The sequence below is a fragment of the Meles meles genome, chromosome 7 (assembly GCF_922984935.1).
Source record: "Meles meles chromosome 7, mMelMel3.1 paternal haplotype, whole genome shotgun sequence".
NCBI lineage: Eukaryota > Metazoa > Chordata > Mammalia > Carnivora > Mustelidae > Meles > Meles meles.
In genome coordinates, this window is record NC_060072.1 from 96,974,154 (window position 1) to 97,001,944 (window position 27,791).

The 27,791-nt window shown below is 59.3% G+C and overlaps 3 protein-coding genes across 4 annotated transcripts in view; all 3 read left to right on the forward strand.

The window, feature by feature from the left end:
- Positions 1 to 7,012, forward strand: part of LRP1 (LDL receptor related protein 1) — a 79,674-nt gene extending 72,662 nt beyond the window's left edge. The window contains exons 76-89 of the mRNA XM_046013760.1: positions 743 to 1,011; positions 1,565 to 1,743; positions 2,262 to 2,368; positions 2,623 to 2,739; positions 3,213 to 3,389; positions 3,512 to 3,652; positions 3,773 to 3,946; positions 4,291 to 4,452; positions 4,850 to 5,024; positions 5,141 to 5,242; positions 5,397 to 5,461; positions 5,574 to 5,664; positions 5,759 to 5,903; positions 6,048 to 7,012. Coding sequence (XP_045869716.1) covers positions 743 to 1,011; positions 1,565 to 1,743; positions 2,262 to 2,368; positions 2,623 to 2,739; positions 3,213 to 3,389; positions 3,512 to 3,652; positions 3,773 to 3,946; positions 4,291 to 4,452; positions 4,850 to 5,024; positions 5,141 to 5,242; positions 5,397 to 5,461; positions 5,574 to 5,664; positions 5,759 to 5,903; positions 6,048 to 6,188 — 2,045 coding nt within the window. The 3' untranslated portion in view covers positions 6,189 to 7,012. The remainder of the gene's footprint in view (positions 1 to 742; positions 1,012 to 1,564; positions 1,744 to 2,261; positions 2,369 to 2,622; positions 2,740 to 3,212; positions 3,390 to 3,511; positions 3,653 to 3,772; positions 3,947 to 4,290; positions 4,453 to 4,849; positions 5,025 to 5,140; positions 5,243 to 5,396; positions 5,462 to 5,573; positions 5,665 to 5,758; positions 5,904 to 6,047) is intronic.
- Positions 7,013 to 10,598: 3,586 nt separating this feature from the next.
- On the forward strand, positions 10,599 to 20,079 carry NXPH4 (neurexophilin 4). Its single transcript, XM_046012695.1, has 2 exons — positions 10,599 to 10,779; positions 18,517 to 20,079. The coding sequence occupies exons 1-2, from the start codon at positions 10,723 to 10,725 to the stop codon at positions 19,369 to 19,371; spliced, it is 912 nt and encodes a 303-aa protein (XP_045868651.1). The 5' UTR covers positions 10,599 to 10,722; the 3' UTR covers positions 19,372 to 20,079.
- A 2,540-nt stretch (positions 20,080 to 22,619) lies between these two features.
- On the forward strand, positions 22,620 to 27,618 carry SHMT2 (serine hydroxymethyltransferase 2). 2 transcript variants are annotated; one of them, XM_046013847.1, is made up of 13 exons: positions 22,660 to 22,772; positions 22,895 to 23,221; positions 23,765 to 23,962; positions 24,465 to 24,544; positions 24,722 to 24,922; positions 25,195 to 25,276; positions 25,412 to 25,534; positions 25,662 to 25,801; positions 26,147 to 26,312; positions 26,503 to 26,602; positions 26,689 to 26,844; positions 26,926 to 27,033; positions 27,147 to 27,618. In XM_046013847.1, exons 3-13 carry the CDS (start codon positions 23,795 to 23,797, stop codon positions 27,272 to 27,274), a joined length of 1,452 nt encoding a protein of 483 aa, XP_045869803.1. In that variant the 5' UTR covers positions 22,660 to 22,772; positions 22,895 to 23,221; positions 23,765 to 23,794; the 3' UTR covers positions 27,275 to 27,618. The 2 variants fall into 2 exon arrangements, with proteins under 2 accessions (XP_045869802.1, XP_045869803.1); XM_046013846.1 differs by lacking the exon at positions 22,895 to 23,221 and having other exon boundaries at positions 22,620 to 22,772.
- Positions 27,619 to 27,791: the final 173 nt, after the last annotated feature.

Here is a 27,791-nt window from a genome sequence, read left to right on the forward strand (position 1 = left end):
AAACTCTGCCGACTTGTAGAAGGGACGCTTCCCTTCCCGCTCTAAGCAGGGAACCCCAGAGCCACAGGCCGGCCAGGGCACAGGGGGTGCTAGTTTGGGGTTGGCTCATCGGAGGAAGCCTGCGGTGCGGGCAGTACACCTAAATCCCATACATACCTCCTCACCCACCGCTCACCCGCAGAGCGCACAGGCACGCATCAGCACGCAATCACCGCAGTTGCTTTTCATTTTCAGCTTTAGCGGGGTGTAATTGACAACACTGTCAGATAGTTAATGTGCACAGGGGATGATCTGATATACATACCCCTTGTGAAAGGGTTCCTTTCATTGAGTTAACACAAACCATCATCTCATATTTACCTTCTTGGGGGGCACTGAGAACAGGTAAGCTCTACTCTTCCATATCCTTTGGCGCACACCTGCACCTGCCTGAGTACAGACACCCCCAGTTAGCCGCGCATACACCCACGCACCCACGAGGGCACGTGTACACACACAATCCCACTGCACGTGCCCACAATCATGTGGCAGAGTGTAGGGATGCCAGCCCCAAGACTGTGGAGAGGCAGAAGTTTCTGGGGCTGGAGAGGCCCAGAAGGTTTTCTGGAGTGCCAGGTCACACCAGATTAGCTCAGGGAAGGAGAGGAGGGAGCCCATCCCAGCAGCAGGCCCAGCACCCCCCAGCCTGGCCTCCCATCTCTACCATTTACCGCACCCAACACCTGGCCTCTCGCCCATCCAGGCTCCGAGTACCAGGTCCTCTACATCGCCGACGACAATGAGATCCGCAGCCTGTTCCCCAGTCACCCCCATTCGGCTTACGAGCAGGCCTTCCAGGGTGACGAGAGTGTCCGCATCGATGCCATGGATGTCCATGTCAAGGCCGGCCGTGTCTATTGGACCAACTGGCACACAGGGACCATCTCCTATCGCAGCCTGCCACCTGCCGCCCCTCCCACCACTTCCAACCGCCACCGGCGACAGATTGACCGGGGTGTCACCCACCTCAATGTGAGTAGCCCCCCCCCCACCCTGGGGATGGGACCCACACAGATTGGACGGGAAGATGGCAAAGAGCAGATGGTTCAGAGCAGAGTTTGAAAAGGCCAGTGGAAGGGGGTAGAGGGTGAGGCTGGCAGGCAGGGCAGTCAAGGTCATTATGGGACAACAGGTGGTCAGAGAGATGCCAGCAGCTGGTAGCTGGCTCTGCCACATGGCTGCCCAAGGTGGCAGGGTACAGTGGGCACACTGGCCTTGAGCCTCAGAACCACATTCAGCTCCTGATTGTCACGGCCACCCACTGTGTCGGGCTTGGGAACCCATTTGACCTCTTAGGGCCTCACTTCTTTCCTCAGTAGAGCAAGGAAATAATGCCTAATTCAACAAAACATGGGAAAGCTCTTATGGCTCATAAGGTAAGTGTCAGGGAATTTCTTCAAAATCAGAGAACTGGCTCTCTGCCTAGGCTGACTTTTTAGCAGGGACAAGCTGGCAGGTGGCGGTGGGGATAACAGGCAGGAAGACAAAGGGTGGTTGCCCCTGAAATTGTCACCCCTGCATTCAGATTTCAGGGCTCAAGATGCCAAGGGGTATTGCCATCGACTGGGTGGCTGGGAACGTGTACTGGACAGACTCGGGCCGAGATGTGATTGAGGTGGCACAAATGAAGGGCGAGAACCGCAAGACACTCATCTCGGGCATGATCGACGAGCCCCATGCCATTGTGGTGGACCCGCTGAGGGGGTGTGCAGGGGTCCTCCCGGGGGGAGGCATCCGAGCCGGTGCTAGAAAGCCTCTGGGAGGGGGGCGGGTACCCAGCGTCCGCAAGCCCGTCCTTCCCCTTCCAGATCACCCTGAGATCAGAGTCTTCCTCCAACCCTAGCATCTTCAGGCCCGTACCCAGCTCTGGCTCTCCCCATGGGTTGCCTTTGCCAGAACTCCCAGCTGGCCCGCTGGGTAGGGGCCTGACCTCCATGTGGCTGGCTGTCATGTGCAGCCAACTTCCAGCTCCTCCTTTGCTCCAGGGGGCAGTTCTGCCCACTTTGATGACTCTGGATCAGCACAGTGTGACTTTAGAGTAAAAGATCTTTAACCTGGGCAGAGAGCTGACTCCCCTGGTTTTCTCTGGAGGAGGGAGATAGGACACCCTCCTTCCACTACCCAGCAGTCCCTGTGCCTAGGTCATGACCTGGTGACCCATGTTGCTCAGCCTCCTCTGGGAGCCCCGGTCCTACCAACACTGACTTTTTCTTCTTCCCCAGCACCATGTACTGGTCAGACTGGGGGAATCACCCCAAAATTGAAACAGCAGCAATGGATGGGACCCTTCGGGAGACACTGGTACAGGACAACATCCAATGGCCCACAGGTCCGTGGCAGCAGGGGGCAGGGGATGTGGGAGGGGTGGACTTGCTGAGCCTGAGGTCACATAAAAGCTAAGAGGGGAAGGGGCTTGGACTGGGATGGACAAGGAGTCATGGAAGCTTTTCCCAGATGTGACTAGGAGTGGTCATGGGGACAGGATGGAGCTGTCCCAAGCTGTCCCATGGAGACAGGTCTGCTTTTTCTCGAGTCTAGGGTGGGCGAGGCTGGGCCTTCACAATGCTCTCTGCCTTCCCCCAGGCTTGGCTGTGGACTATCACAATGAACGCCTGTACTGGGCAGACGCCAAGCTCTCAGTCATCGGCAGCATCCGGCTCAATGGCACGGACCCCATCGTGGCTGCTGACAGCAAACGAGGTCAGCATCGAGAGCAGCCTCAGCCGGCCCTGCCCTCGGGCCTCTCATCTTCCCCACTGAGTCCAAGGCCTTGTCCAGCATCTGTCTCCTCATCCTGGGGCCCAGCAGTCCTGCGGTGCCTTCTAGGCCTCACCTCCCTCCTCCCTGGCGCTGGACTCCCTCTGTACCAGCCCTGCATCCTCTGGCCCACTTGCCCATTCATTCATTCCACCAACGAGTATTGAGCTGTATGGAGGCAACAGAGGTGGCAGGAGGAGCTTAGTAAATGCAGGGAGAGAGAGCAGAAGTCGGTCCTGATCCCAGAAGTCAAGGGCTAATGGGACCTTTTGCCAGTAGTGGCCAAAGAGGAGGAACAGGTTGGGGAGGGTTTTGTTTGGGACATGTTGAGTTTGGGATGCCTGGGAGCCATGGGAGCTGTTGTCCTCGGGAGTGACCAGGGCCTGAGTCCCCTCTGAGTTCACCTCCTCCCCCAGGCCTGAGTCACCCCTTCAGCATCGATGTCTTTGAGGATTACATCTATGGCGTCACCTACATTAATAATCGTGTCTTCAAGATCCATAAGTTTGGACACAGCCCCTTGATCAACCTGACAGGGGGCCTGAGCCACGCCTCTGACGTGGTCCTGTACCACCAACACAAGCAGCCTGAAGGTAGGCAAAGAGGGCAGGCCTGGGGGCAGAGCCTCCAGGCTGTCACCTCAGGTCTCGGTGGGTGCAGGAAGGTCCTGGGTCCCCGAGGCTCAGCATCCTCCCACCCCTGCCCACACCCACAGTGACCAACCCCTGTGACCGCAAGAAGTGTGAATGGCTCTGCCTGCTGAGCCCCAGTGGGCCTGTCTGCACCTGTCCCAATGGGAAGCGGCTGGACAATGGCACTTGTGTGGCCGTGCCCTCGCCAACACCCCCACCAGATGGTATGCTCATGCCCCCGCTCCATGTCCCCAGCCCCCCTCTCCCGCCCCAGGACTCTCTGCCCCATGAGCCCTGAGCTCCCCTCTTTCCCTGGCTCTGTGCCCTGATGGTCCTTCCCGCAGCTCCTCGACCCGGAACCTGTAACCTGCAGTGCTTCAATGGCGGCAGCTGCTTCCTCAACGCGCGGAGGCAGCCCAAGTGCCGCTGCCAGCCCCGGTACACGGGCGACAAGTGCGAGCTGGACCAGTGCTGGGAGTACTGCCGCAACGGGGGCACGTGCGCCGCATCCCCCTCCGGTACAGCCTTCAGTTCTCCAGAGGCCAGGCCTGCTCCCAGCTCCTCCGCGCCCCACCCCGGGCAAATCCCCAGCTCCCTGCTACCTGGCTCCCCTCCTCCCTGGCTTCACCTCTGCCCCCGACTCTGTCGACCCCCGCCTCCTGCCCACAGCCCCAACCCACAGCCTCAGTGTCCCTCCCTCCGCTGCCCCCCCCATGCCTCCCGCCTCCCACCCATGGCCCCAGCATCCCTTATCCCTCCCTCTGCCGAGGCTCTCCACCTGGGTCCTCCAGGCCCTGCTCCCCATGCAGCAGGGCTGGCGCCTCAGTGGCCTCAGCCCCGCTCACATTTCCTCTCCCGCCAGGCATGCCCACGTGCCGGTGCCCCACGGGCTTCACGGGCCCCAAATGCACCCAGCAGGTGTGTACGGGCTATTGCGCCAACAACAGCACCTGCACTGTCAACCAGGGCAACCAGCCCCAGTGCCGATGTCTACCCGGCTTCCTGGGGGACCGTTGCCAGTACCGTGAGTGAGCCATCCCTGGGCCCCGGGGCGGGTGCTGAGAGGGTACACTGGAGAAGCTAGAGCCCAGGCTGACAGATCCAGGGGCCTGCTTTAGGCAGGGAGGCCATTGGCAGCTCAAGCAGGCTCAGGGGGCTCACCCAGAGAGGTGTGCACACTTCCCGCAAGGTGATGAGCCCTCTGGCATCAGGATCATTCAAATGAAAGCAGTGCCCTGTCAGGCTGTTTGGGGATATCCATTCGCTCTGAGTCTGTGACGATGGGGGCTCGGGAGGAGGTGGGAGTCACCTAAGAGACCCAGGGGTCCCCTCAGGTGTCCAGCCGCCTCCCCCCACAGCCTGTGGAGGAGCCTCCTGAGGGTGGGGCTTGAGGCAGCTCCTTTCCTGCCCCCCAACCCCAGGGCAGTGCTCCGGCTACTGTGAGAACTTCGGCACGTGCCAGATGGCCGCTGATGGCTCCCGGCAGTGCCGCTGCACTGCCTACTTTGAGGGCCCTAGGTGTGAGGTAAACAAGTGCAGCCGCTGCCTCGAGGGAGCCTGCGTGGTCAACAAGCAGACTGGGGATGTCACCTGCAAGTGAGTGGGGCCTGACCCACAGCTCCGCCCCTGCCCCGCCCCTTCCTCAGCACCTCAGCACCCCCCGCGCCCCCCCCACCCGCCAAGCCCACCCAGCCTGTCACTCCTTCCTGCAGCTGCTCTGATGGGCGCGTGGCCCCCAGCTGTCTGACCTGCGTCGGCCACTGCAACAACGGTGGTTCCTGCACCATGAACAGCAAAATGATGCCTGAGTGCCAGTGAGTGGGACCTGAGCCTTCCTGAGACCTCGCTCATCCCCACCCCCTCCCCACAGCTGTGCTGGGACACTGGGACCCTGTGGCCCCTCCCAGTTCCCTGGCAGCCATGGCTGTGGAGGTCCCGCCTGCTCAGGTCTGCCCCTCCTGTCTACAGGTGCCCGCCCCACATAGCAGGACCCCGGTGTGAGGAGCAGGTGGTCAGCCAACAGCAGCCTGGACGTAGGTGGCCGGGAATGGGAAAACAGAGCTTCAGGGCTCTGGAGCAGGGAGATTTGGGTCTCCCGTTTTCCCTGAACCTCACTGACTCCATTTCCCACCTCCTCCCTTCCAGATATGGCCTCTATCCTAATCCCTCTGCTGTTGCTGCTTCTGATGCTTCTGGTAGCTGGAGTGGTATTCTGGTATAAGCGGCGAGTCCGAGGGTGAGTTATGGAGAATTCTGGAAAATTCTATTAGTTTACCATCCTAGCCTTGCCCTCCTAGAATCCCTGTACCCTAAAATCCTGCTTCCCCCAGGGCTAAGGGCTTCCAGCACCAGCGGATGACCAACGGGGCCATGAATGTGGAGATCGGGAACCCCACCTATAAGATGTATGAAGGCGGGGAGCCTGATGATGTAGGGGGCTTACTGGATGCTGACTTTGCACTGGACCCTGACAAGGTGGGCCGGGAGGACAGAGGAGGAGGCTGTGTGAGGGTGGGGTGATGAAGGGCACTGGGTTGGATGATGGAATGGAGGTGGGGGGCTGGGCATCCGGGCCAACGACCCCATCTCCTGAGCCCCACTTGAACTGTCACCTTGCAGCCGACCAACTTCACCAACCCCGTGTATGCCACGCTCTACATGGGTGGCCATGGCAGCCGCCACTCCCTGGCCAGCACGGACGAGAAGCGAGAACTCCTGGGCCGGGGCCCCGAGGACGAGATCGGGGACCCCTTGGCATAGGGCCCTGACCACTGGACTCGCCCCAGAGAGCCTCCTGCCCCCTGCCAGAGAAGTCCTTCGATGAGCCCCCTCCTGCCCAGCCAGCCCTTTCCCGGCCCTGCCGGGGTGTATAAATGTAAAAATGAAGGAATTACTTTTTATATGTGAGTGAGCAAGTGAGCAAGCGAGCACAGTATTATCTCTTTCCGTTCTCCTCCTTCCTGCCTGCTCCTCAGCAACCCCCTCATGCTGCCTTCAGGGAGGGGGGCAGGGAGGGCTCTGGGAGCTCCTGAGGCTCACAGGTACCTGCCTCCCACCTTCCACCAAAATGCACCCCCACTGGGAGAGCTGGTGGTGCTGCCTTCCCCCTCCCTGTACGAGACACTTTGTCAAGGCTCTCCCCCCTCTCTCCCCACCCCACTCTCATCCCTCCCAGCTCCCCAGGGCTTATTCTGGGCAGGGGGAAGAGTCCTTTGCTGCCCCTGTCTGAAAGACTTGGCTCTGGCTGAGGCAGCAAGGAAAGGATGGAATCTTTTAGTTCTTCCTGGGGGAGGCCGTTCCAAGCGCCAGCCCCCACTCTGGGGCACCTCTGAGATGGCCATGCTCAATACCCCCCCAGACAGGCCCTCCCTCTCTCCAGTGCCCCCACCGTGGCTCCCAGGGCTGGAGACTTTCTTTGATAACCGGTCCCCCGGCCTTCCCACCCTCCCCTGGGGACGAGGAGAAGGTGGGGCACAACCAGAAAGGGCAAGCGGGCAGCCCCGCTTTGGGGACATGAACGTTTTAATAATTTTTGCTGAATTCCTTTACAACTAAATAACACAGATATTGTTATAAATAAAATTGTAAAAAAAAAAAAAAAGAAAAAATGCCACTTGTGTCTACCTGTGAGTGTGAGACTCTGGGAGCTGGGCTGTGCTTGCCTGCCTCAGCCGCCAGAGGGAGGCCTGCCCTGAGCTATAGGTGGGCTGGGGAGTCTGGTCTTCAGTGCCCTTCTCCCTGAGCTCTCTCCCTCTCCATCTGGCTGCTGGGGTTGGGGGGGGGGGGGGAGGGGTGGCACTGAACTTGACGAGGAAGACCAGCTTCTCCTGGCTGTGTGACCTTGAGCCAGTGACTTCACCTTTCTGGACCACGTATCCTCTCTGGCTCTAGGACAGTAACTCCAAAATCTGTTTCTCTCCATTGTCACTTGTGGGACATCACCACCAGCCCTCCCCAAAAAACAATCTCCCACAGTCAGAAATCCCACCAAAGAACTGAACACACTGAGGTTGTGAAATGCTTTCTAATCAGTCCTTCAGGGTGTTCCCATACAGCTCTCTCCGCCCGAGTTTGCTCTTGAAGCGCTAACATCCTCACGGAGACTAATTAATCGGATGCCAAGAGTAGAACTCTAGATTCAGGAGAAGGAGGGACACCCTAGACTGAAGGAGAGCTGGGAAGACCAGTTTGCCAGGCCCCACTGGCCACCAATAGATCCAGCTCACCAATCATTTTAGCCATCCCAGGGGTTAAAGGTAAGGACTGCCACCATCAAAGGGGTCCCAGGTCTGCCTCGACCCTCACCCAGAGAGGGGAAGCTCTTGTAGAAAGTCACACAGCTTTACACAGAGAGAATTAGAGCACCACTCTCCCCTTAAAAGCAAATGTGAGCTCAGGGAGAACATCTGCAAACACCCAAAGGACCCTTACCCCTCTCCCAAAGGAGGCCACTGCGATGCTTTCATCCTCCCTCCCTGCCTCAACTTCCTCAGCTTATTCCTTTCTTGAGGAAGCTCTGAGTCTAGGCACCTCTAGAAACAAGAACCCTCCCCTTCCGTCTTAGCCCCGAGATCCCAACTCGGCCTCAGCCTCCAAGTCAGTTCTCAGATCCTGCTCTGTCTGGGGCCCCTGGGAGCCCCAGGGCAGAGCCACCCTGCTGGAGAAGAGGCATCCTCCACTGCTGCTTGGGAAGGTTTGTGGCCTCAACTGTCCACCAGGTGGCGCACGCACTCCTGCAGCGCCGCTCACCCTTAAGCCCAGCACAGCCCCCTCCCCGGTGCTAATTATGCACCTGCAGGCGGACCCCAGCCTAGCCTCTCACTTCCTTCCCTCGGGCTATTCTGCCACACCCCCTCCACCCTCCGCCAGCCAGCTCCCTCCCTCCCCCAGCTCCTGCCTGCTCCCCCCCACCACCACCAGCCCCACCCCCTCGCTCCCTCCCTCTGCCAGCCGTGCATCTGGTGCCCCCGGGGAGCCACTGATTCTCTGCCTGTCGCCTCAAGATCCCGGGCAGAGCGAGAGGGGCCCCCAGCTGCGGCTTGGAACACACACCCCTCCTGTCAGCTTCCTCCCTCTGCCCATCAGGACCCGCCAGAAAAGGGTCTACCAGGAGGCAGTCCTCGAACTCCTGACCTGGCGAGGACAATGGGCCTGAGACCGAGATGGAGAAGAGACAGGGGCTGAGGCTGATACAGACAGAATGGGAGACAGAGATACAGATGGAGAGATGCAAGGGCAGAGGCAAAGACCCAGAAACAGGAATGGGGTGTGTGTGTGTGTGTGTGTGTGTGTGTGTGTGTGTGTGTGTGTAGCTGGAGACAGGAGGAGGTGACCTAAGACTAGCAGAAGGTGAAGAGATGACGTGGGTCAGGACTCCAGAAGATCAAGATCCTAGTGATGAGCTGGGTGCCCTAGGCCGGGGAGTATCCGCTGGCTCCGTCCACTCCCTCACAGCAGCCCCTGGGCTTGGCACCTGGGCTAAGGATTCTGGTTGGAGCTTGTGGCTTCGGGCCTGGCCATTCCTGCCCCTTCCGGCCTCTCTCCTCTTGGCCCCATCTGCACCCAGGCCCCCTCCTCCTGGCCTCTCTCTCTGGGTGTCTCCGTGTCTGCCTCATTTTCTCAGCATCGCTGATCCTTTCCCGCTGTCTGTCACATCTTTGTATCTGAGTCTCTGTTTGTATGTGGCCGGGCTTGCCTTTTGGACTGCCAGGGCCGGCGTATACCTGAGTGCATGTCCGTCTCTGTCTTTGGGGGGTTGCCTCTCTGCCAAGGCAAGGAAGGGGGCTGGGGTCCAAGTACCTGGCTGGGTGTGCTCAAGTGTGCGTCTTTGCCGTGAGTGTGCATCTGTCTCTGTGTGTGTGTGCTCCTGTGTGTGTGTGAACTGAGTGTGTCCATCTGTGTGTGTCAGTGTGCCTCTCTAGGTGTGCACTTGCCTGTGGGTTTTGGGCTCTGCATGACCATGTCTCACTCCGCCTGTGCGCTCACCTCTGTGGTGTGACCTGTCCCTGTGAATGCATCTGCGTGCATGCCTGGAGGGGGGGAATGTTGGTGTCTCATGATAGGCGTCTGTCTCTCTATCTCTTTGCTTGTCCCCATCTCTCACTGTCTAGGTGTCGGTCATACCACAACCTCAGCCACAGCCTCAGTGCATAGCAACAGCTGACAGCTGAAGACTCCCCGGGCAGGGAAGAGAGCGAGACTAGGGGGAGGAGGGAGCCAAGCTGGTGAAGAAACAGCTAAGAGGATAGGGACAGAGACGAGGCTGGGGCTGGGGACAGAGACAAGGGCAGAGACGGAAAAGGAAAGGGACAAGGACCTAGAGGAGCTGATGGTGAAAGATGGGACAGTGGAAGGGAAGGGATAGAGTCTGCACCAGGAGGCTGGGCAGGCGGCGCTGAGGGGACTTCCCGCCCCACCCCACCCCCCTCAGGGACTCTCTGGGACGCGTGGGGGTCAGCGGTGGGGGGCGAGGGGCAAAAGTGAACGGCCAGTCCAGCAGAGGGGTCCGGAGCCCTCGGAGGTGCCTTGGGGGCGGAGGTGGGGGCAGCGGGCGCCGTTTGTCAGCCCTATTGACAGACGTGATGGGGTTTCCGTCCGTGATCAATGATTCTCATCTCCGGGCCGAATGAGCCGCGGGGCGCCCATCCATCCCCGTCAGCGCCGCGCGGCCGCAGCCGTCCGAGGCCCCGCCCGCCCTCACCGAAGACCCTGCCCTACTCCTGCCCCGGACCCACCTCGGCCTGGAGCCTAGAAGGGGCCCGGAGCGCCGAGGGACCCTGGTCTTGTGGAGCCGCTGAGCCTCGCCGGGCTCCAGCTCCGCCGTGCACCCCTCCGAGGACACGGTCCCGGAGCCTCGGGCCCCACGCCCTGCCCCATTCCTCAGCAGTGCACGGACCTAGCCCCTCCGGTACACGACCCCTAGGCCCCGCAGCCTTCTGCGCTTCGCACCTGGGCCGGGGGCGTGTCCGGGGCGTGTCGGGGTGAAAGTCACCTTCGGTGCCCCCAGCTGGGCGGGAGGGGGCGCGCGGGGCGCGGCGGGGATTGGAGCGACGCGGAGCCCCGCCCCCCCCCCCCCGCCCGCCCGCCCGAGTCCGACCCAACTTTCTCCCCCGCCCGCGCCCCGCCCCCAGCGCCGAGATCTGTTCCTCTCGCACAGTCCGCGCGGGCCGCGCCGCCTGCTCCCGCCGCTCCGGCAGCCACCCCGCGGCGCGGCAGCCCAGGGTCCCTCGCCCCCAGGCCCGGCTCCGGCCTGACCGGGACCAGTCCCGCTCGCCCCGCTCAGCAGCCCAGGAAGATGCGGCTGCTCCCGGAATGGCTTCTCTTGCTCTTTGGTCCGTGGCTCCTGAGGAAGGTAAGGGCAAACCGAGCTGGAGCGGGAGCGCGGGGGTCCGGGACGCAGAGGTCCCAGAGTGCGAGGGGCTCCGTGCGCCCGCCCGCCCCTAGAACGGAGCGTCCCAACTTTGCGCGGCGCGGGGGATGCGGACAGACAGACTCCCTGACCTACGACCGGTGCTCTCCCGGCCCAAGTTGGCTGAGGGTTGGGGGTGGGTGCCGGGGTGGAGGCCAGACTTGGATCTGGCTCCCTGCTTGGCGGGGGAGGGGACGAAGCCCGACCCGCGAGTGCGCCAGACTGAGCGGGAGTGTGAGACAGACAGACAAGCCAGCAGGGTGTCAGCCTTGCCGTCTTTCCGCGCCAACGTCGCTCGCCTTCCTCGCTGTCTGTCCTTCCACCCCTCCACCTCGCCTTCCCATCTCTCTTCTCTGCACTTGTCACAATGCCAGGTGAGCATACACGACCCGACACACGCGCGCACACAGATTCGGCCGAACTTGGCTACAATCTCCCATCACATTTCCCGCGGAGACACCTTCTCCCCTGCACAAACCTCACAGACACACCCCTCTCTCGCGCCCAGCTGATGAGGGTGGGGGCTGTCTGGAAGGGGAGTCTCTCTTCCTGTGTTCTTCTGGCTCCCACATCCCACGGCTGCCTCTTTCCCGAGGCTCTGGGGTGAGGACCGAGGCTGAGGAGGCCCCGATTTGATCTGCCTTCCTCCCAACTTGAAGGCTTCAACTCCTGAACACGGTGTGCTCATATGCGTTGGTGTGGAGTGTGGGGGTCAGCGTGTGCACCTGTGTGCGTGCATGTGTCTGGGGCACCCAGGCTTGGGTGTTGAGTGCTGAGGTCCAGAGTGTGTGTGTAAGCTACTGTGGCATGTGGTGTTGGCTTTGAAGGGGTGAGTACAAGAGCCTGCTTCACAGTGCCCTGCTCTGTGCCCCACAGTGGGGGCATAGGCCCTGGACCCGGACTCCTTTCATCGCCTCCTTGTCTGTGACTTTTCTGTTTCCTGCACCCTAACTGTGACTTACCTAGCTTGGGGGGTAGGCAGGTAGCTTCCTAAACCCCTACTTCTTGCACCCCAGCCCCTAACCCCTATGGAATCTGGAAGGAGTATAGTCCCCCTGCCTTTCCCCTGCCAACACTTGGGCCCCCCCTGCTCAGGCAAATCAAACTCAGCAAGTGGAGCAGGGTAGGCACTGTCCTAGAGGAGCTGGTGATTGAGCTTCCTGATTCTCCCAAACGCGCCTGGTGACCTTGAGGGGCTGGAATATGGGAAGAGGGGCCCCCTCCACAAAGACTGCTTCTCCTGGCAGGAACTTCCCATTGCACTGGCTGCCCAGCCCTGCCCTTAGACTACTACAGGAGAGGGCCTGGGCCCCACAAGCCAGCTGTATATGTGAAGGCCTGGGGGGAATGGAGTAAGGATCCTAGTCCCCTGCCCCTCCTTTGTACTTCCTCCCCACTCTCCTCTCCACGCTCCCCATCAAATAAACTCCCCTGTGGACAGATCTGGTTTAATTTCCTTTGCCCCCTGAAGGGGAATGAAACATCTGGTAGAGACTTGAAGGAGAGTAAGCATGAGGATGTGAACGATGGGGATCTAGCTCAGAACTGCAGCTGTGAGCCTCCGTGTTGGAGGCAGTGGGGGCGAGTGTATCTGCCTTTTAGTCCAGTTTGTGTGCATGTGAGAATCAGTGTTTACACACATGGAAGGACTGTGGGTGTGTATGTATGTGTAATTGTATGTCAGAGTGTGTGTAGAGAAGTGTTTGTGTGTCCAGGTACCTATCTGTGTGCTTGTGTGCACTTGTGGGTACAGTCTGGGCACAGGTGCATAGCCCAAGGTGGGTGTCCAAGCACATCTGTGTGCTGAGGTGTATGTGTTGCCTGGAGGTAAGTCTCCGGGCTTTGTGAATGTCTGTGTGCTTGTGGTTTTGAGTGCCTTTGAGTGTGGGTGTGGGATTGTGAGCCTCAGGATGTGTTCATGATCTGAGTGTGGCTTGTGTGTGTGTGTGTGTGTGCTCTCTCTCTCTCTCTCTCAGGGCTGTCTCAGTGCGGGGGCTGGGAGTATATTGACACGGTAAGGGGCTGGTGGGGGACAGATGACAAGGTAGCTCTTTGGAAAACCATAATTGTCCAACACTAACCCTGCCTCTCCCCTGCCACCCCCTGCCCTGCCACCTGCCTCCTCATCCTGGGCCTGGGACTCTGACTCTGACCCCGAGCTTCTGCTGCCCCTGCGACTGAGGCCTCTTGGCCAGACCTTCTTCAGGATCTTTCTGATAAGGTCTCTGACTCCTCTCCCCATCTATCTCTTGCCTTCCCACCCCTTGCCAAAGCAGCTGCCTACTGGGAGAAGCAGCAGGCGATCAATAGTCACTAATAACTAATCACTAATTACTAATTAGCTAGGGGAGGGCAGGGGCGGGGCCCTGTGGGACCTTCCAGTTCTATCCTGCCTCAGGGAAGGATTAGGCCAAAGCGAGCCTCTCAGCGCTGGCGGGCCCCAGACCTGCTTCTAGCCACCCCCTCCGGCCTCATACCCCTCTCCAGCCCCCCACCTAATCTCTGCCTGGGCCACTTAGGCACGCACTGCCTGGGTGAGGGCCCAGAGCCTCTGCGGGGATTTGGGGGTAATCAGGGGCCGCAGCTGGGCCGGGGTACAGGAGAAGGGGGGCGCTGTGACAGCTCCCTTGGGCCAGAGCCTGCACATATGAGAGAGGTACCCACGGGAAAGGAGAATTTAGAGGGTCATGGGGTTGAGGGTGCGGGAGGAACTGGAGATCCAGGACTGGGTGACTGGGGAAGAGGTGAAGTAATTGGGAGACAGAAACAAGGTAATGAAGTGTCACTGGGGTCCGACGCGAGGTCACTGGGAAGGGGAGACATAAACGTTGATAGAGACCAGGTAAGTGGAGGGGGCATCCCAGGGCTCAAGAGATGAAGTCATTGTCAAGGAGATGGGGAACTTTGAACAGAGCCCTGCGACTCCACATGGGTGGGATCCCGAAAGGGGCCAGAGTAACAGAGAGAGGGCAGGGTGATGGGGTAGGGGTCCCAGGGCTCAAGCACGGCTGGGCCCAGCGGGGAGTAGCGGCGTGTGGGGTCGAAGCGAGCTGAGGGGTGGGAATGGGGAGCAGGGAGCGCTGCCTTGAGCACTAGAAATTGGCGAGTCTCCCCCTCTCCCTCTCCTGCCCCTCCTCCACCTCCACCCCGCCCACTCCCCCTCCGGCTCCGGCTTCGGGAAATTACATCCCCGCTCCGCGGCTCTCCCCCCACCACCACCACCGCGCCCCGGAGCCCGCGCCTTTATAGGCACATTTATTGCAATAATAAAGTGAGGCGCGGGGCGGGGGGGCGGGGGGCGGCCGTTCCCGGGGGGACCGCGCCGGCTCTAGGAAGCAGGGAAATAAAATAAAATAAAATAAAATAAAAATTCAGATAACGGTGAGCCTTGCGCTGCAGACCTGGAGCAGGCCGGCAGGCGGGGCTGAGGGGGAGGGGGTGCCCGGCCCTCGGGGCTGAGGGGGAGGGGGTGCCAGGCCCAAGGGCAGAGCCCGCTCCACCAGCGGTCCCCACCCCCTCACGCTATAGCGGGGTCTGGAAGGAGCTATCATCGCTTCCACCTGCCTGGCCCCCTCCCATAACCTAATCCTGCCCATCTTCTGCTTTTTCCTCTGACTTGTCCCCCATACCTGTCCTCAGTTCTGTCTCCGTCCCTGTCTCCCATCTCCTTCCTTGTCCCCCATTGCCCATTCCAGTCCCCATTCACATTTGCCATCCTCATCTCCTGGGCCTTTGCATCCCTCAGCACCCCTGTTCCTGCCCAGTAACCAATCCCCATCCCTCATTTCTGTTCCTGCCCCATCTGCTCCCCATCCCCATCTTCCAGTTCCTACCCCATCTCAGCCCCACTTGCCATCCCCAGTGCCCATTCCTCAACCACCATCCCTGTTCTCCTTCATCCCCATTTTGGTTCCCATTCCATTCTTTACCCGCCTTCATTCCCCGTCTACAGCCCTGTCTCTGCCCAGTGCCTGTCCGCCATGTATGATCTCCTCTCCATCCCTGTTTCCATGCCTATCCTTGTTCCATCCTTACCTCTGCACCATATACCTGTGCCTGCCAAGTCCCAAACCCCAGTCCCCCCATCCCAGCCCTCACCCCAGCCTGTCCTATCCGCCCACCTCTGTCCTTACCCCCATCTCTGTCCCTGGTTCCCAACCAGACCCTGTCTATTCCACCCCGCCCTGTCTGCAGTGGCCCCCACCCCCAGCCCTTGCTAGGTACAAGGGCTTAATACGCAATTTGCTGCCCTTCCCCAACCCTGGCCTGGAGGAGCACTGTTCCTTCCCCAACCACAGGGTGCTGTTCCCTTCCGGTATGGGTCCGGAATCCTGAGCAGCCCCGCCTGACCCATACCGGCAGAAAGAAGCCAGGGACTGGTCTGGAGGCCTGGGGGAGGTGCGCTCTGCAATGCGGCTGGGGGGCCGACAGGCTGAACCTCCCCCCTGCCCCCCCTGCAGTCCCATCCTGAAAGAGCCCCCCCCCCCCCACGCACGCACACAGTGGAATTTGTTCAGCAGCAAGAGGCAGGCTCAACTCCCCTCCATTGCGTGGGCTCACTGCCTTAGGGGCAAAGCACTCCTGGCTGGGCTCCCGCCCCGCATGGGCCTGGAGGCGCCCGGTGAGGAGCACCCCCCCACCCACACCCCCACCCCTGCCCGCCACCAAGCACCTCCACCCCTGCGCCAACAGCCAGACTAGCCTCTCCCCTCCGCAAATGTCACCGCGCCCAATTAGCTTAATTAAACCAGCTCTGGAGCGAGGGGGACCCCTCCTCGGACAACACCCTGCTCCCACTCTCAGGGAAGGGGAGGGACAGCACCATGGATCTGGGGAAAGAGGGGATCCTTTATCACCCTGCTTTCCTTCACTCCCACCGCACCCACAGATGGAGACAGAAGGATAGAGGGAAAGAACCAAGAGAGACAGACAGAAACAGGGAGCAAAACAGAATCATGGAAGGAGAAAATTCGAGACAGAGTGAGGGACTCAGAGAAGAGTCTCCGAGAGAGATGGAAAAACAGTGAAAGAGGGAGAGAGAGAGCGAGAGAGAGCGTGCAAGCGAGGAAGCCAGAGGGAGGATTTGATTTTATTTTATTCCATGTTCCCATTTCTCGGCTCGTTTCCTCACAGACTCTCACCCCCTCCCTGTCCGAGCTCCCCCCAAGGTCGCTTTGGCCGCCCCCCCCAACTCTTCCCTTTTATCTTGGCAGTCTCCTGCAGCGGGTGGGGGTGTGGGTACCCAAAGCCCAGGGATTTGCCAGGATCAGAGAAGCTGCAGACAGCAATTTGTCTGGGATCACCGGGCCGTGGGGGAGGGGGGAAACCCCCAACACCCCTCACCACCCAGCCAAACCTCCTTTCCTCTCCCAGCCCCTGCCTGTGAGGGGTCGCAGGTCTGAAGCGGCCTCTGACAAGTCCTGGGCTGGGTGCAAGACTATGAGTGCTGCAGGGGTGCACTGGGAGGGGGTGTCTCAGAGGTATTCAGGGTCATAAGAGCAGGTGACTGGAGACTGATGGATGCCCCTGGAAAGGCAGTGTTGGGCCTAGAGGGGTGAGGAGATTAGGAGTCAGAGTTCAAATGACTCCCCCCTTCCTTGACCTTCCCTGGAAGCTTTATGCACTCCCTTCCTCCGGTGACCAACCTGAGGCTCAGGCCCTGCCCTCTGCAAGCCCACCTCCTTGGAGGTCTGTGTTGCCCCCTCAACAGTGTGGCCTGGGACCCTTCCCACCATTCCTCTCCAGCCCACCCTCCCCATGTTAGCTGCCAGCTCAAGCTTGTCTGTCTGAGTCAGTCACTCTTGCCGCCCCCGCCCCCCTCACCTGAGCTGGGAGGAGGGATGGACGGGAGGAGGAATGAGGGGGGCGATAAATATGTATGACGAGCGGGTGGCGGCAGCATTAATAACCCGGGATCGCAGTGCTGCGGGGATGGGGACCAGGCGGTGGAGATTCTAGCCCAGCAGCTTGACTCTGGCATTCCTGTCCTTTGTGGACTCATGCTATGTACACAGGGTGTGTGCAAACACAGGGGGCACCCATGCTGCCAGGCCTCTTTACCTACCCAAAGCTCAGCCTGCAGGCCAGTGTGGAACCCTCGAGGGACCGGGACCGTTCATATACAACTCACACAGATGCACCCCCCGGGGAACACACCGCACTTGTTCTATTATTGTGGACATACTGACACACACCCTTGAGAAAGAGCTTGACTCATGGACAGAGGGTGATAGGAGGTCACACAGGAGAAGTAACACCTCTGGACACAGCTAACCCAGGCACACAACCACACCAGGCACACAGACAGAACCACCACAAACTGATAGACAGCCTCATTCAGATCAACACACAGACACACACAGCTAACCCAGGCACATACACAATCCAGGCATATATACATAGCCCCCACAGACTGACACAACAACCAACCAGCACCACAAGCAGATACACACACACACACACACACACACACACACACACACAGAGGCCCCTCAGACTGATACAGGCAGGCAGGCAGGCAGACAGACACACACACACAACCACAGGTTGAGACACAGGGTTAGCGTGCACATGTACACAAGCCCTCCCACACACCATCACTCCAGGTACACAGACACACACAACCATCCCAGGGCTGCCAGATACACCACCACTCCAGGCTGATGCCCGCGCTACTCCCTCCCAGCAATCTGAACCTTCCCAGCAAGGGCCACACAAACCGGCCACAGCTAACAGTCTGACTGACACACTCTGACACTCCCGGCTCCTCTCCCTCCCGCTGCCCTCGCTGGAGCCGCGGCTCCATATTTCTTCCTCCTCCAGCTCTCACACGTCTCTTTCTCTCCCGGCCAGCCCCCACCCCACCCCACCCCCCCTGGATAATTGATGGCCAGGGCCTGGCCCGGCCGCTCCCGCCTCTCGATCCATCTTGTACTCGCGCCCGTGCTGTCTCCCAGATCAGCGGCCACCTGAGACAGGCGGAGACGGGTGAGGGCGGGCAGGGGCGGTCCACTGGCCCCCTCCAAGCCCAGGGAAGGGCCATTAGGTGGCCTCCCCACAGTAAGAGTGTCGGAGGTGAAGAGGGGGGGCCGTGTAGCCCCCCAGCCTCAACCCACAGCGGTGAGACCCTCCAGGGCTCTTGCTCCGCGGGTTTCCTGGGCCCCTCCCTGCAAGAGAGTAGAGGCTGAGGTCTGGGCAGAGACTAAAACCTTGGCAGAGGTCAAGTTGGGAGGTCTTCACTTCTTTCTTGATGCTGGATGTTGACAGCCCCCACGGCCTGGCCTTCCTGAGTCCAGCTCCTCCCTGGTCCACCATTACTTGGAACCAAGCAGGTTCCAGGCCAGGGGAGACCCAGCCCCCATTCCATTCCCTAATCCAGCCCCGCGGGGCTTTGACTTTTTTGCCTTCCTCAGCTCGCATTGGAGTTCTCTGGAACACAAGGATTCTCAGTGTCATTTCACAGATGTGGGAACTGAGAACGGGTCAGTGACTTGGCCAAGCGCACAGAGGTTGAAAGGGCTGCAGGCCTACACCAGTACACGGCCTGGAACCACTGACCGCCCAGTTCTCTTTGGGCTCGCAGCGGCTGGGAAAAGGGGCTGGCCGGGTAGCGGGTGGTGGGCCCTGGGATGGCCAAGGACAACCCCAGCGTCTCTCTTTTCTGCTCTCCTTTGTCCACAGACCGTCAATACCCAGATACCAGAGTCCGGGAGGCCGCAGTACCTGGAGCTGCGCCCCGCCGCGGCCAGAGGGGGCGCCCCTGGCCAACAGCTCCCCGTGCCCAGGTCTTCCCACGGCCTGGGCACCGCCCGCGCCTGGAGCTGGGCCTGGCCAGCTAATCACACCGGGGCACTGGCCCGGGCGGGGGCGCTGCCGGCTCCGCGCACCAAGAGGAAGCCCTCTATCAAAGCCGCCCGCGCCAAAAAGATCTTTGGCTGGGGGGACTTCTACTTCCGGGTACACACCCTCAAGTTCTCGCTGCTGGTGACCGGCAAGATCGTGGACCACGTGAATGGCACCTTCAGCGTGTACTTCCGCCACAACTCGTCTAGCCTGGGCAACCTCAGCGTCAGTATCGTGCCGCCCTCCAAGCGGGTCGAGTTCGGGGGCGTCTGGCTGCCGGGGCCGGCCCCCCACCCGCTGCAGTCTACGCTGGCCCTGGAAGGGGTTCTCCCTGGGCTGGGGCCCCCTTTGGGGATAGCGGCCGCGGGACCCGGGCTAGGGGGTACCCTCGGGGGCGCGCTGGCGGGCCCATTCGGGGGCGCGCTGGGAGTGCCCGGGGCCAAAGAGTCTCGCGCTTTCAACTGCCACGTGGAGTATGAGAAGACAAACCGTGCGCGCAAGCACCGCCCGTGCCTGTACGACCCATCGCAGGTGTGCTTCACCGAGCACACGCAGAGCCAGGCCGCCTGGCTCTGCGCCAAGCCCTTCAAAGTCATCTGCATCTTCGTCTCTTTCCTCAGCTTTGACTACAAACTGGTGCAGAAGGTGTGCCCAGACTATAACTTCCAGAGTGAGCACCCTTACTTTGGGTAGCGCGCCTCGCCCTCGCCCGGGGCCCTAAGCTTCCCGCCAAACCCCGGCCTCCCTAAGTGGGACCCCTCCCTGTGCCCCACAGCTCCTGTGGCCGCGTCCACCCCTTTCATTCTGAGGGCGAAGGAACAGCCCTCCCAGGGACAGTCAGCCACCCGCCGTAGGTCCACCCTTTCCTTATGGGGAGTGCCCACCAGGCGGAGGTGGAGGGCTGGGGGGAGAGGTAGCCCCCTCCGCCGCCTCCCAAAGTGGAGAGGCAAGAGCGCAGGTGTAGAATAGACAGGGCTTGGAGGCGGTCCCAGCGTCCCTCACGTCTGCAATGGGTCCCCCTCATGCCCCTCGGCTCTGGGTTGGACATTCCCTTTGTCCTCATCCTTAATGACGCCTGGCCTGACACCCTCGTCGCACCCTTTCTTACCCCCAGGCGCTTGTCCTCCTGTTCCACCCTGTCCCCACGTAAAGACTGTGAGGTCTATAAATTGCGGCCTATTTCCCCCTTCTGCCTGCGGTATGCCTGTCCGCCTTACCCCCGAAATTCTAATTAGGGTAGCGGAAGCAGAACTCCTGGGCCTAGGCGATCGACTGGGCCCCTGCCCTCTGCCCGCTTCCCTTCCGTCCCTGCAGTCCTGCTCCACCTACCCCTTTCCGGCTGCTTCCTCTTGGTGATATTTTTTCTACGCCACAACAGACGGGAAAGGGAACAAAATAAAGTGAAATCCAATACGTGTCTGTGTGAGAGACCTTTGTAGGGAAGGGGTGGTGGTGTGGGTTTATGGGGGAGCAGCGTCCTGGCCAGGGCCTCCTCCCTCGGCGGCTTGTGGAAACTGAGGCAAATATTGACGGAGCTAGCACCTTGGAGGTCATCCAAGACCAGATCAGGGAGAGACGAGGGCGACCCTTGCGGTGGGAGCTCTGACTGAGGTGGGGATTTTCTCCCCGAGGTGGACTCAGGGAAGCCGCAGCAGATCGAGTGGGAGGAGACCTGAGAGGGAACTACCAGCGGACTGTCGGAGATGACTTGGGGGAGGAGGTATGAGGCCCTGAAATGGGATGGAGTTGCGGGGACAGCGTAGGCAGAGCGCTGACAACCTGCTAAGCTCCGAGGGGCTGGAGGGAGGTGGCAGGTGGGGGGGGGGGGACGGTGTTTGCGGCATCTGGAGTCATCGATCTTCCTTTTCCTTCCTAATTTCGTGGGCGCTGAGTTTGCAGACGGCTGAGACAGGGAGGGAGGCCGGAGACGAGGGGGTGGGGGAAGGGACGAGCGCGAGTTTGGAGAGCCTGTTCGCGTCGCCGCCGCTCGCCGCCTGCAAACAAGGCCCCCTTCAGCCAGCTGCCCACCCTCCCCACCCCCGCCTCCAGCTCCCTCCTGCCGGCGCCGCTGCTAATTTTATCCGCCCCCAACTCTGGCCCGGGCGTTAATTGGCTCCGGCTTCATTAGCAGTTCTCAAGCTCAGCCGCCCCCCTCCCCTGGGGACCCCTGACTGGGGAGAGGGAGGGGGTAGGACAAGCTGAGGCAGAGAACACACCTCGACACTTGGACACTTGGTCTTCTGCCTTCCTTCTTTTTGGGTCCTGGGCCAAGATACCTGCTCAAACAGTGCAGTACTCTCCAGGGAATTGCCCACTTGTTCCAGCAGGAAACCGAGTCAGAGGTGAGTCTGACCTAGTCGCGCCTGGGACTGAGAAGTCGCTGAGGGGAAAATAAATCATGGATGGATGGAGGGGTGGGTGAGTGGATGGGTGGGTGAATAACAGACTCAAGCTGAAAGGAAGAGGGAGGTGGTTCTAGGTCAGAGACTGGAGGAAGGAGAACCCTAACCAAGGGCTTATTGCTGGAAAACCTGACAACACCTGAGGTTCGAGTGGGAGGGAAGGTTAGAGCAAACCAGGGACTTCTAAGGCCTGGTAGGAGAGCCAAGTGGGAATGTTCGGAATAAGCAAGTTAGCCCATCTGGGTCTCAGTTTCCTCACTTGTAAGGCAATAATAAAATAGCATGTCCTGGAGATTAAATGAGACTTTGCATGTCAACATGTTCTGTGACGGACTGTCCTTCTCCTCTTCCTCTGACTCACAAACTGCCTCCTCTGTAGCCATCCTCTTCTCCTCCTCCCCGCCCTCCCCCTGGGACATCTGGACCTCTGGGAGCTGAATTGCCCTGCCCATCACTGCACTTGTTGCATTTTGTTACCTGTTCACTTCTTGATGTCCCAGCAGTCAGTGATCTCTTCTTGTATCTCCAAGGCTAGGCCATGTCTGGCACAGAGTAGGAGTGCAACATGTCTGTTGAATGAGTGAATGAGTGAATGAATGAATGTGTCATTTTGTTAAGTAAGACGATGATTCTCAAAATCACCGCTTATTAGAATCACTGAGGAGAGGTTTTACTGTCACCGTGAGTGGGCAAATGTCTGCTCGTTAAGATCCATTGAATTAGAACTGGAGAAGAGAAGTCTCCCACTCATATATTTATATTACATTTCCCAGCCAATTCTAATTTCGAGGTTTGGGGACCTACTTCTAGAGGGGTCAGTAAGTCCCTCTCCCAAAGGATGAGTCCAGATGAAGTCAGGCTGAAAGGAAGATCCTGTCCGGTTCTGAGGATCTAGAGCCCCAGGGATATAAAGAGAGCTCACTGACTGCTGGAGCGGCAGGAGGTCAAAAGATAGCAAGATTCAACAAGTGCAAAAACAGGAGGGAGCACCTCACTCAGCTCCAGGATGTCGCAGGAGAAGGAGATAATCATGGAGTAGCCAGAGGACGAGGGGACGGTGATCCATTCCAGAGCTCTGGGGAGCATGTTTACATACAGAGTCTCACTCAATCCTCAATACATGTTGTTTTTGAATTACGAGTGAGGAAACTGAGGGCCAGAGAGGCTAATTAGCTAGTTCGTCCCAGAGGTGGAACTTGAACTCAGGTCTCACCCTTCCAAGCCAGGGAGCTTTCCAGGGCACCGCGGCTCTCTAGCTCGAAGAGGAATCTTTATATTTTCAAAGAGCCTAATAATCTAGGTATTCAGGAGGGACCCAATAAATGGCTACTGTTTGGACAACGGGGTGGGGAAATACCCCCATTAAGCTTGAGGACAATGAGGAGGTGGTGCAGCACTGGATCTCTTTTCTTTCAGGCAAGAGCCTCTGACTATGGGCTACCGATGCGGAACTGAAGCGGAAGAAGGACGCAAAAAAAAAAAAAACTACAATTCCCAACAGACCATAAAGGGGCGGCCTCACGCATGCGTAGGTCCTTCCCCTCAATCCGGTGGTTTCTCGGGCTGTTCTCGCGCACGCGCTCTCGGATCAGTCTTCTTCTACCCTTTGCTTTTCCCCGCCAGAGTTGGTGGCTGGACCTCCTGCGACCTCGGGTTGCGATGTTGCCCTTCTCTTTGCTCCGGGCGACTCGGGTAAGAACGGGGCTTCGGATACTGGGTGACCAATAGAAAGCGAGCTCCCCTCCTACCCCAGTTCCCATTCACAAACTCTGGGGTTCTCCTGGGTTTTCCACGCACGTGGTTTTGGTCCTCAGGGAACGAACTTGCAACTATGGAATCCTTGAGAACTCCTCCGACCCCAATGCCCGCGGAGCATCTGGGGCCCCTCGCCATTCCGGCAACCAGAAGCCCCAGGGCCTGCGATCACCCGTTTCACGTGGCAGTAGGGGAGAGAACCGCACCAGATGCCCCGTGGACCGTGGTGAACGAGCGGGTTCCTGGACTGGACCGGCGAGCCGAGTCTTTTCCTGCCAGCTTCCAGCTGTGCAGATGATGCAACCCGGCCCCACTACTTACATCAGGAGTCCCTTGACTCTGTGGGCTGAAGGACATGGAAGAATGGAGGGCACAGAGAGCAGGATGTGGGTTTTGGCTTTCCTGCTAGTAGGCTCCCCCCATCCACCTTTCCCCAGAGACTGCTAAAGGTCTCTGCCACCTCTATTGCTCTGGAAACTACCTCTGTAGCCTATTGCCTAAATCCTTGCCAACTCAGCCTCCACCCCTCTGACTGCCATGGAGGTCCTGCAGGAAGACCCTTTTGTTCCTGTGGGTTGGGGAGGTTCTGGAACCTTAGTGGACTGCCTCTGAGTTCCAGAGGCATAGGCTTCTGGGGGACAAACTTTGCCCTCTGGCTTTGCAGAGTGGTTCATGGGTCAAGCTGGAGGGAAATTCTGAGGTGAAGTAAATGGACCAAATCAGAACCACCCCCTGGACATTGAACTCAACCTTGGCTCTGGAACTGGCATTTGAAGGCGGAGGTGGGGGTGGCAAGAATTGGAAAAGGCTGCTGGACCACTGGCTGCTAGGTTTCGAGCCAGAAAGCCTGATAAGCATGGCTGAGGGTTGCTGGGAGACTATTTGAATGATTGTGGGGGTTTTTTTGACTCTAGTTTTTCCTCTCCTAGCCTCTGCAGAGATGTGGTCAGCTGGTCAGGATGGCCTTCCGGTGCCAGCACAGTGAGGTGGCCCAGACCCACACTGGAGAAGCAGCCAGGGGCTGGACAGGCCAGGAGAGTCTGTCAGACAGTGACCCTGAGATGTGGAAGCTGCTGCAGAGGGAGAAAGACAGGCAGTGTCGTGGCCTGGAGCTCATTGCCTCAGAGGTGGGGCTTGGGGAGAGGGACCACGGCATGGGTCACAATGGGTGCAGGAAGTAACAGGTCATCGTACTGCTCTTTCTCCAGATTAACCTTTCAGACTCAAGGCTTTCCTGCTGGGCCTGATCTTCTCCTCTTCTTACTGTCCTCTGAAGAAAAGGCAGGGCCAGTCTGGATTAGGGGTTGGGGACATTAGCTTTCAGAATTGTCCAATCTAGTGTGAAGAATTGCAATCTAGTGTGGTCCCTTCCTCTTCCCAAGAGGGAAGAAGAACCTGGAAGTACAGGTTCGAGTGGACAGGTGGCCTTGCTGGGGACATCCATCCCGGGTTTCTCAGGATGCTTTCTTCAGGCCTGACAAGGAATGCTGAATGAAAAAACGGAGCTTTCTCTAGAACTCAGCTCCCTCCTTGCGGCCTGGGGCTCTGGCAGGAAAGGGCTACGGGGGGCTCCAGGGAAAGGGGCTCAGTACCTTCTGACATTAACTCCCCCAATCCCCCCCACCCCAGAACTTCTGCAGCCGAGCTGCGCTGGAGGCCTTGGGGTCCTGTCTCAACAACAAGTACTCGGAGGGTTATCCTGGCAAGAGGTGAGGGCTGGCGCCAGAGGGCAGAGGCAGCCTCAGGGATGGTGCTCCCTGTGGGGGACACCTGCCTGTACCCTCCCAGTGTGTGTAGAGGAGCGGCCTTCCCAGCCCATTGCAGCTGGTTGCAGGGGATACCAGGACCCTTTCTGTGTGCCCTGATACACCCCCGTCTTGTGGCAGATACTATGGAGGAGCAGAGGTAGTGGATGAAATCGAGCTGCTGTGTCAGCGCCGAGCCTTGGAGGCTTTTGACCTGGATCCTGCACGGTGGGGCGTCAATGTCCAGCCGTACTCGGGCTCTCCAGCTAATCTGGCCGCCTACACAGCCCTTCTGCAGCCTCATGACCGAATCATGGGGCTTGACTTGCCCGACGGGGGCCAGTGAGTACGGATGGGATGGGTGTTGGCTTTGGTGAGCATAGGGAAAGAGTTACTGAACATCTTCCATGTGTCCTGCTGTGCAAGTCAGTGGATGAGCACGAGAAGACCCCAGTCACCAGTGCTCAGCACAGAGTGGACCAAGCAGGGAGGGTTGTGCCTGCTTGGAGCAGTGTTCCAGGGACAGGGTCCTCTGGAGCTGGGCAGGCAGGGTGTGGTGAAGTCTGGGAGTTAATCGTCTCTGAAGCTCTCTGATCTCTCTCATCTGCTCCCAGTCTCACTCATGGCTACATGTCTGATGTCAAGCGGGTCTCAGCCACATCCATTTTCTTTGAGTCCATGCCCTATAAGCTAAATGTGAGTGCTGGGCCCTGGTGGCCCTTTCCTGGGGATGGGGAGGGATGGGAGTCCTGGGCAGCCTCCAGGGTCAAGGAGAAGAGTGAGCTGCCCTGCTTCCTTCTCAGGGCTTCAGCTTTTCGTTTGTCCACGCAGCCTAAAACTGGCCTCATCGACTATGACCAGCTGGCACTGACGGCCCGACTTTTCCGCCCGCGACTCATCATAGCTGGTACCAGTGCGTACGCACGCCTCATCGACTACGCCCGAATGAGAGAGGTTGGCGGAGGGCTGGCATGCTGGCCACATCCCAGGGAGGCAGTGGGAAGCTTCTGGAAGAGGGGCCGCCTGGGGAACATCTGTGTGGGCCCTCCCCAGGCTGAGGCCTGTCTCTGTACCTGTCCAGGTGTGTGATGAGGTCAAGGCGCACCTACTTGCAGACATGGCCCACATCAGTGGCCTGGTGGCGGCCAAGGTGATCCCCTCACCTTTCGAGCATGCGGATATTGTCACCACCACCACTCACAAGACCCTGCGAGGCGCCAGGTCAGTCTTCCCTGAGGTCAGGCCTCATCTTTCCCCTGCCTTCACGCCCTGTTCCCGGGGCATGGCTGGGCTGCATCTGAAAGAGGTTCATTCCCACCTGAAGCCCCGAAGACTCCTCAGTGTGTGATGACTCTCCTTGTCTTGCCCATAGTGGTGGTTCCCTGCTGGGGGATTTGGGAGTGGGCCCAAAGGGCTGCTCTCCTTGACCACTGGAATCCTGCACACCAGCTCAGCTGAGGTAGACTCTGAGAGCACAGTGGGCCCAGGCCAGCCAGCTTCCTCTGCTTTCCCTACCCCTTGTCCTTTCTTCTCAGCTTCGATTCTGATCACCTACTTCCCACATAGGTCAGGACTCATCTTCTACCGGAAGGGGACGCGGGCTGTGGATCCCAAGACTGGCCGGGAGATCCCTTACACATTTGAGGACCGAATCAACTTTGCTGTGTTCCCATCCCTGCAGGGAGGGCCCCACAACCATGCCATTGCTGCAGTGGCTGTGGCCCTAAAGCAGGTTGGGGAGCTTACTCTTGTTGGGAGGGCATTGGGCCTGGGGCCTTAGACCCTGTTCCGTGCTGAGGGAATCGGAGCTGAGAGCAGGGAAGTGCCCAGGTGGGGTCAAGAATGGAGTTGCAACTGTGCTGGAGGGGGCGGGGCAGAGGGGTAGTGCTTGGGGTTCCAGGTGTTCCTGTCTCGCCCTGTAGGCCTGCACCCCCATGTTCCGGGAGTATGCCCTGCAGGTCCTGAAGAATGCTCGGGCCATGGCGGATGCCCTGCTAGGGCGAGGCTACTCGCTCGTGTCTGGTGAGCCAGCGGGTGGGTGAGAGCCTCTGCAGCCTCAGACAGAGGCCTAGAACTCACCCCTCCCTGCCGACCGCCCCTCCCCTCAGGTGGCACTGACAACCACCTGGTGCTCGTGGATCTGCGGCCCAAGGGCCTGGATGGAGCTCGGGCTGAACGGGTGCTGGAACTGGTCTCCATCACAGCCAACAAGAACACCTGTCCGGGAGACCGAAGTGCCATCACACCCGGGGGTCTGCGGCTCGGTGAGACCTGGGCTTTGAGGGAGGAAGGATGGCTACCAGGTGAGCTTGGACTGTGCGAACCCTCTTCTGTGTCTCTCCTAGGGGCCCCAGCCTTGACCTCTCGACAGTTCCGCGAGGATGACTTTCGGAGAGTTGTGGACTTCATAGATGAAGGTGTCAGCATTGGCTTGGAGGTGAAGAGCAAGACTGGTGAGTGGGCACGACCCTGGCTGAGCCAGCCATTCGCTATCCGTCCCTCCCGCTGGCCGATCGAACTGGCTTCTCTGGAGTTCTTACTGCTTTTTTCCTTATCCTACCTCTAGCCAAACTCCAGGATTTCAAATCCTTCCTGCTCAAGGACCCAGAAACAAGTCATCGGCTGGCCGACCTCAGGCAACGAGTGGAGCAGTTTGCCAGGGCCTTCCCCATGCCTGGTTTTGATGAGCGCTGAGGGTCCTTCGGAAATGAGCCCCACAGACTGAAGTTTATTGCCCTGCCTACTGGGACCAAAGGAGGGGAGCGCGACTATCTTCCCATTTTTTGCTGGAGGAGCGAAGGGCTCTTATTTAGGGAAAGACCCAGCTATATTCTGGACTTTGTAGCTGAGAAGATTTCTTTTTGCAACTAAACTTAGAAGGAGGAGGCCTGGGGCTTTCTGCCCTGAGCTCTCCCATTATCTCAGTGTTACAGACTCCTTGCTTTTACTTGAAGAAAGGCCAGTTGCCCTTGTGAGCCAGAGGAAGGGGTGGGTAGGCACCCATCTTTCTGTTTTTATCTAATAAAATGCTAACCTGCCTTGAGCTGTCCTTTTACTGTGGGAGGGGTCCCTTGGGCTGGTAGTGACTTGTCTCCCTCCACGTGTCCCTCCCTTCCCTCCCACCACCACAAGGACGTCCCCCCACCCCCCACCGCAGCCTCCTTTTTCTGTCTCTGATCAGAGCCGACACCAGACATGATTAGCAGGCGCA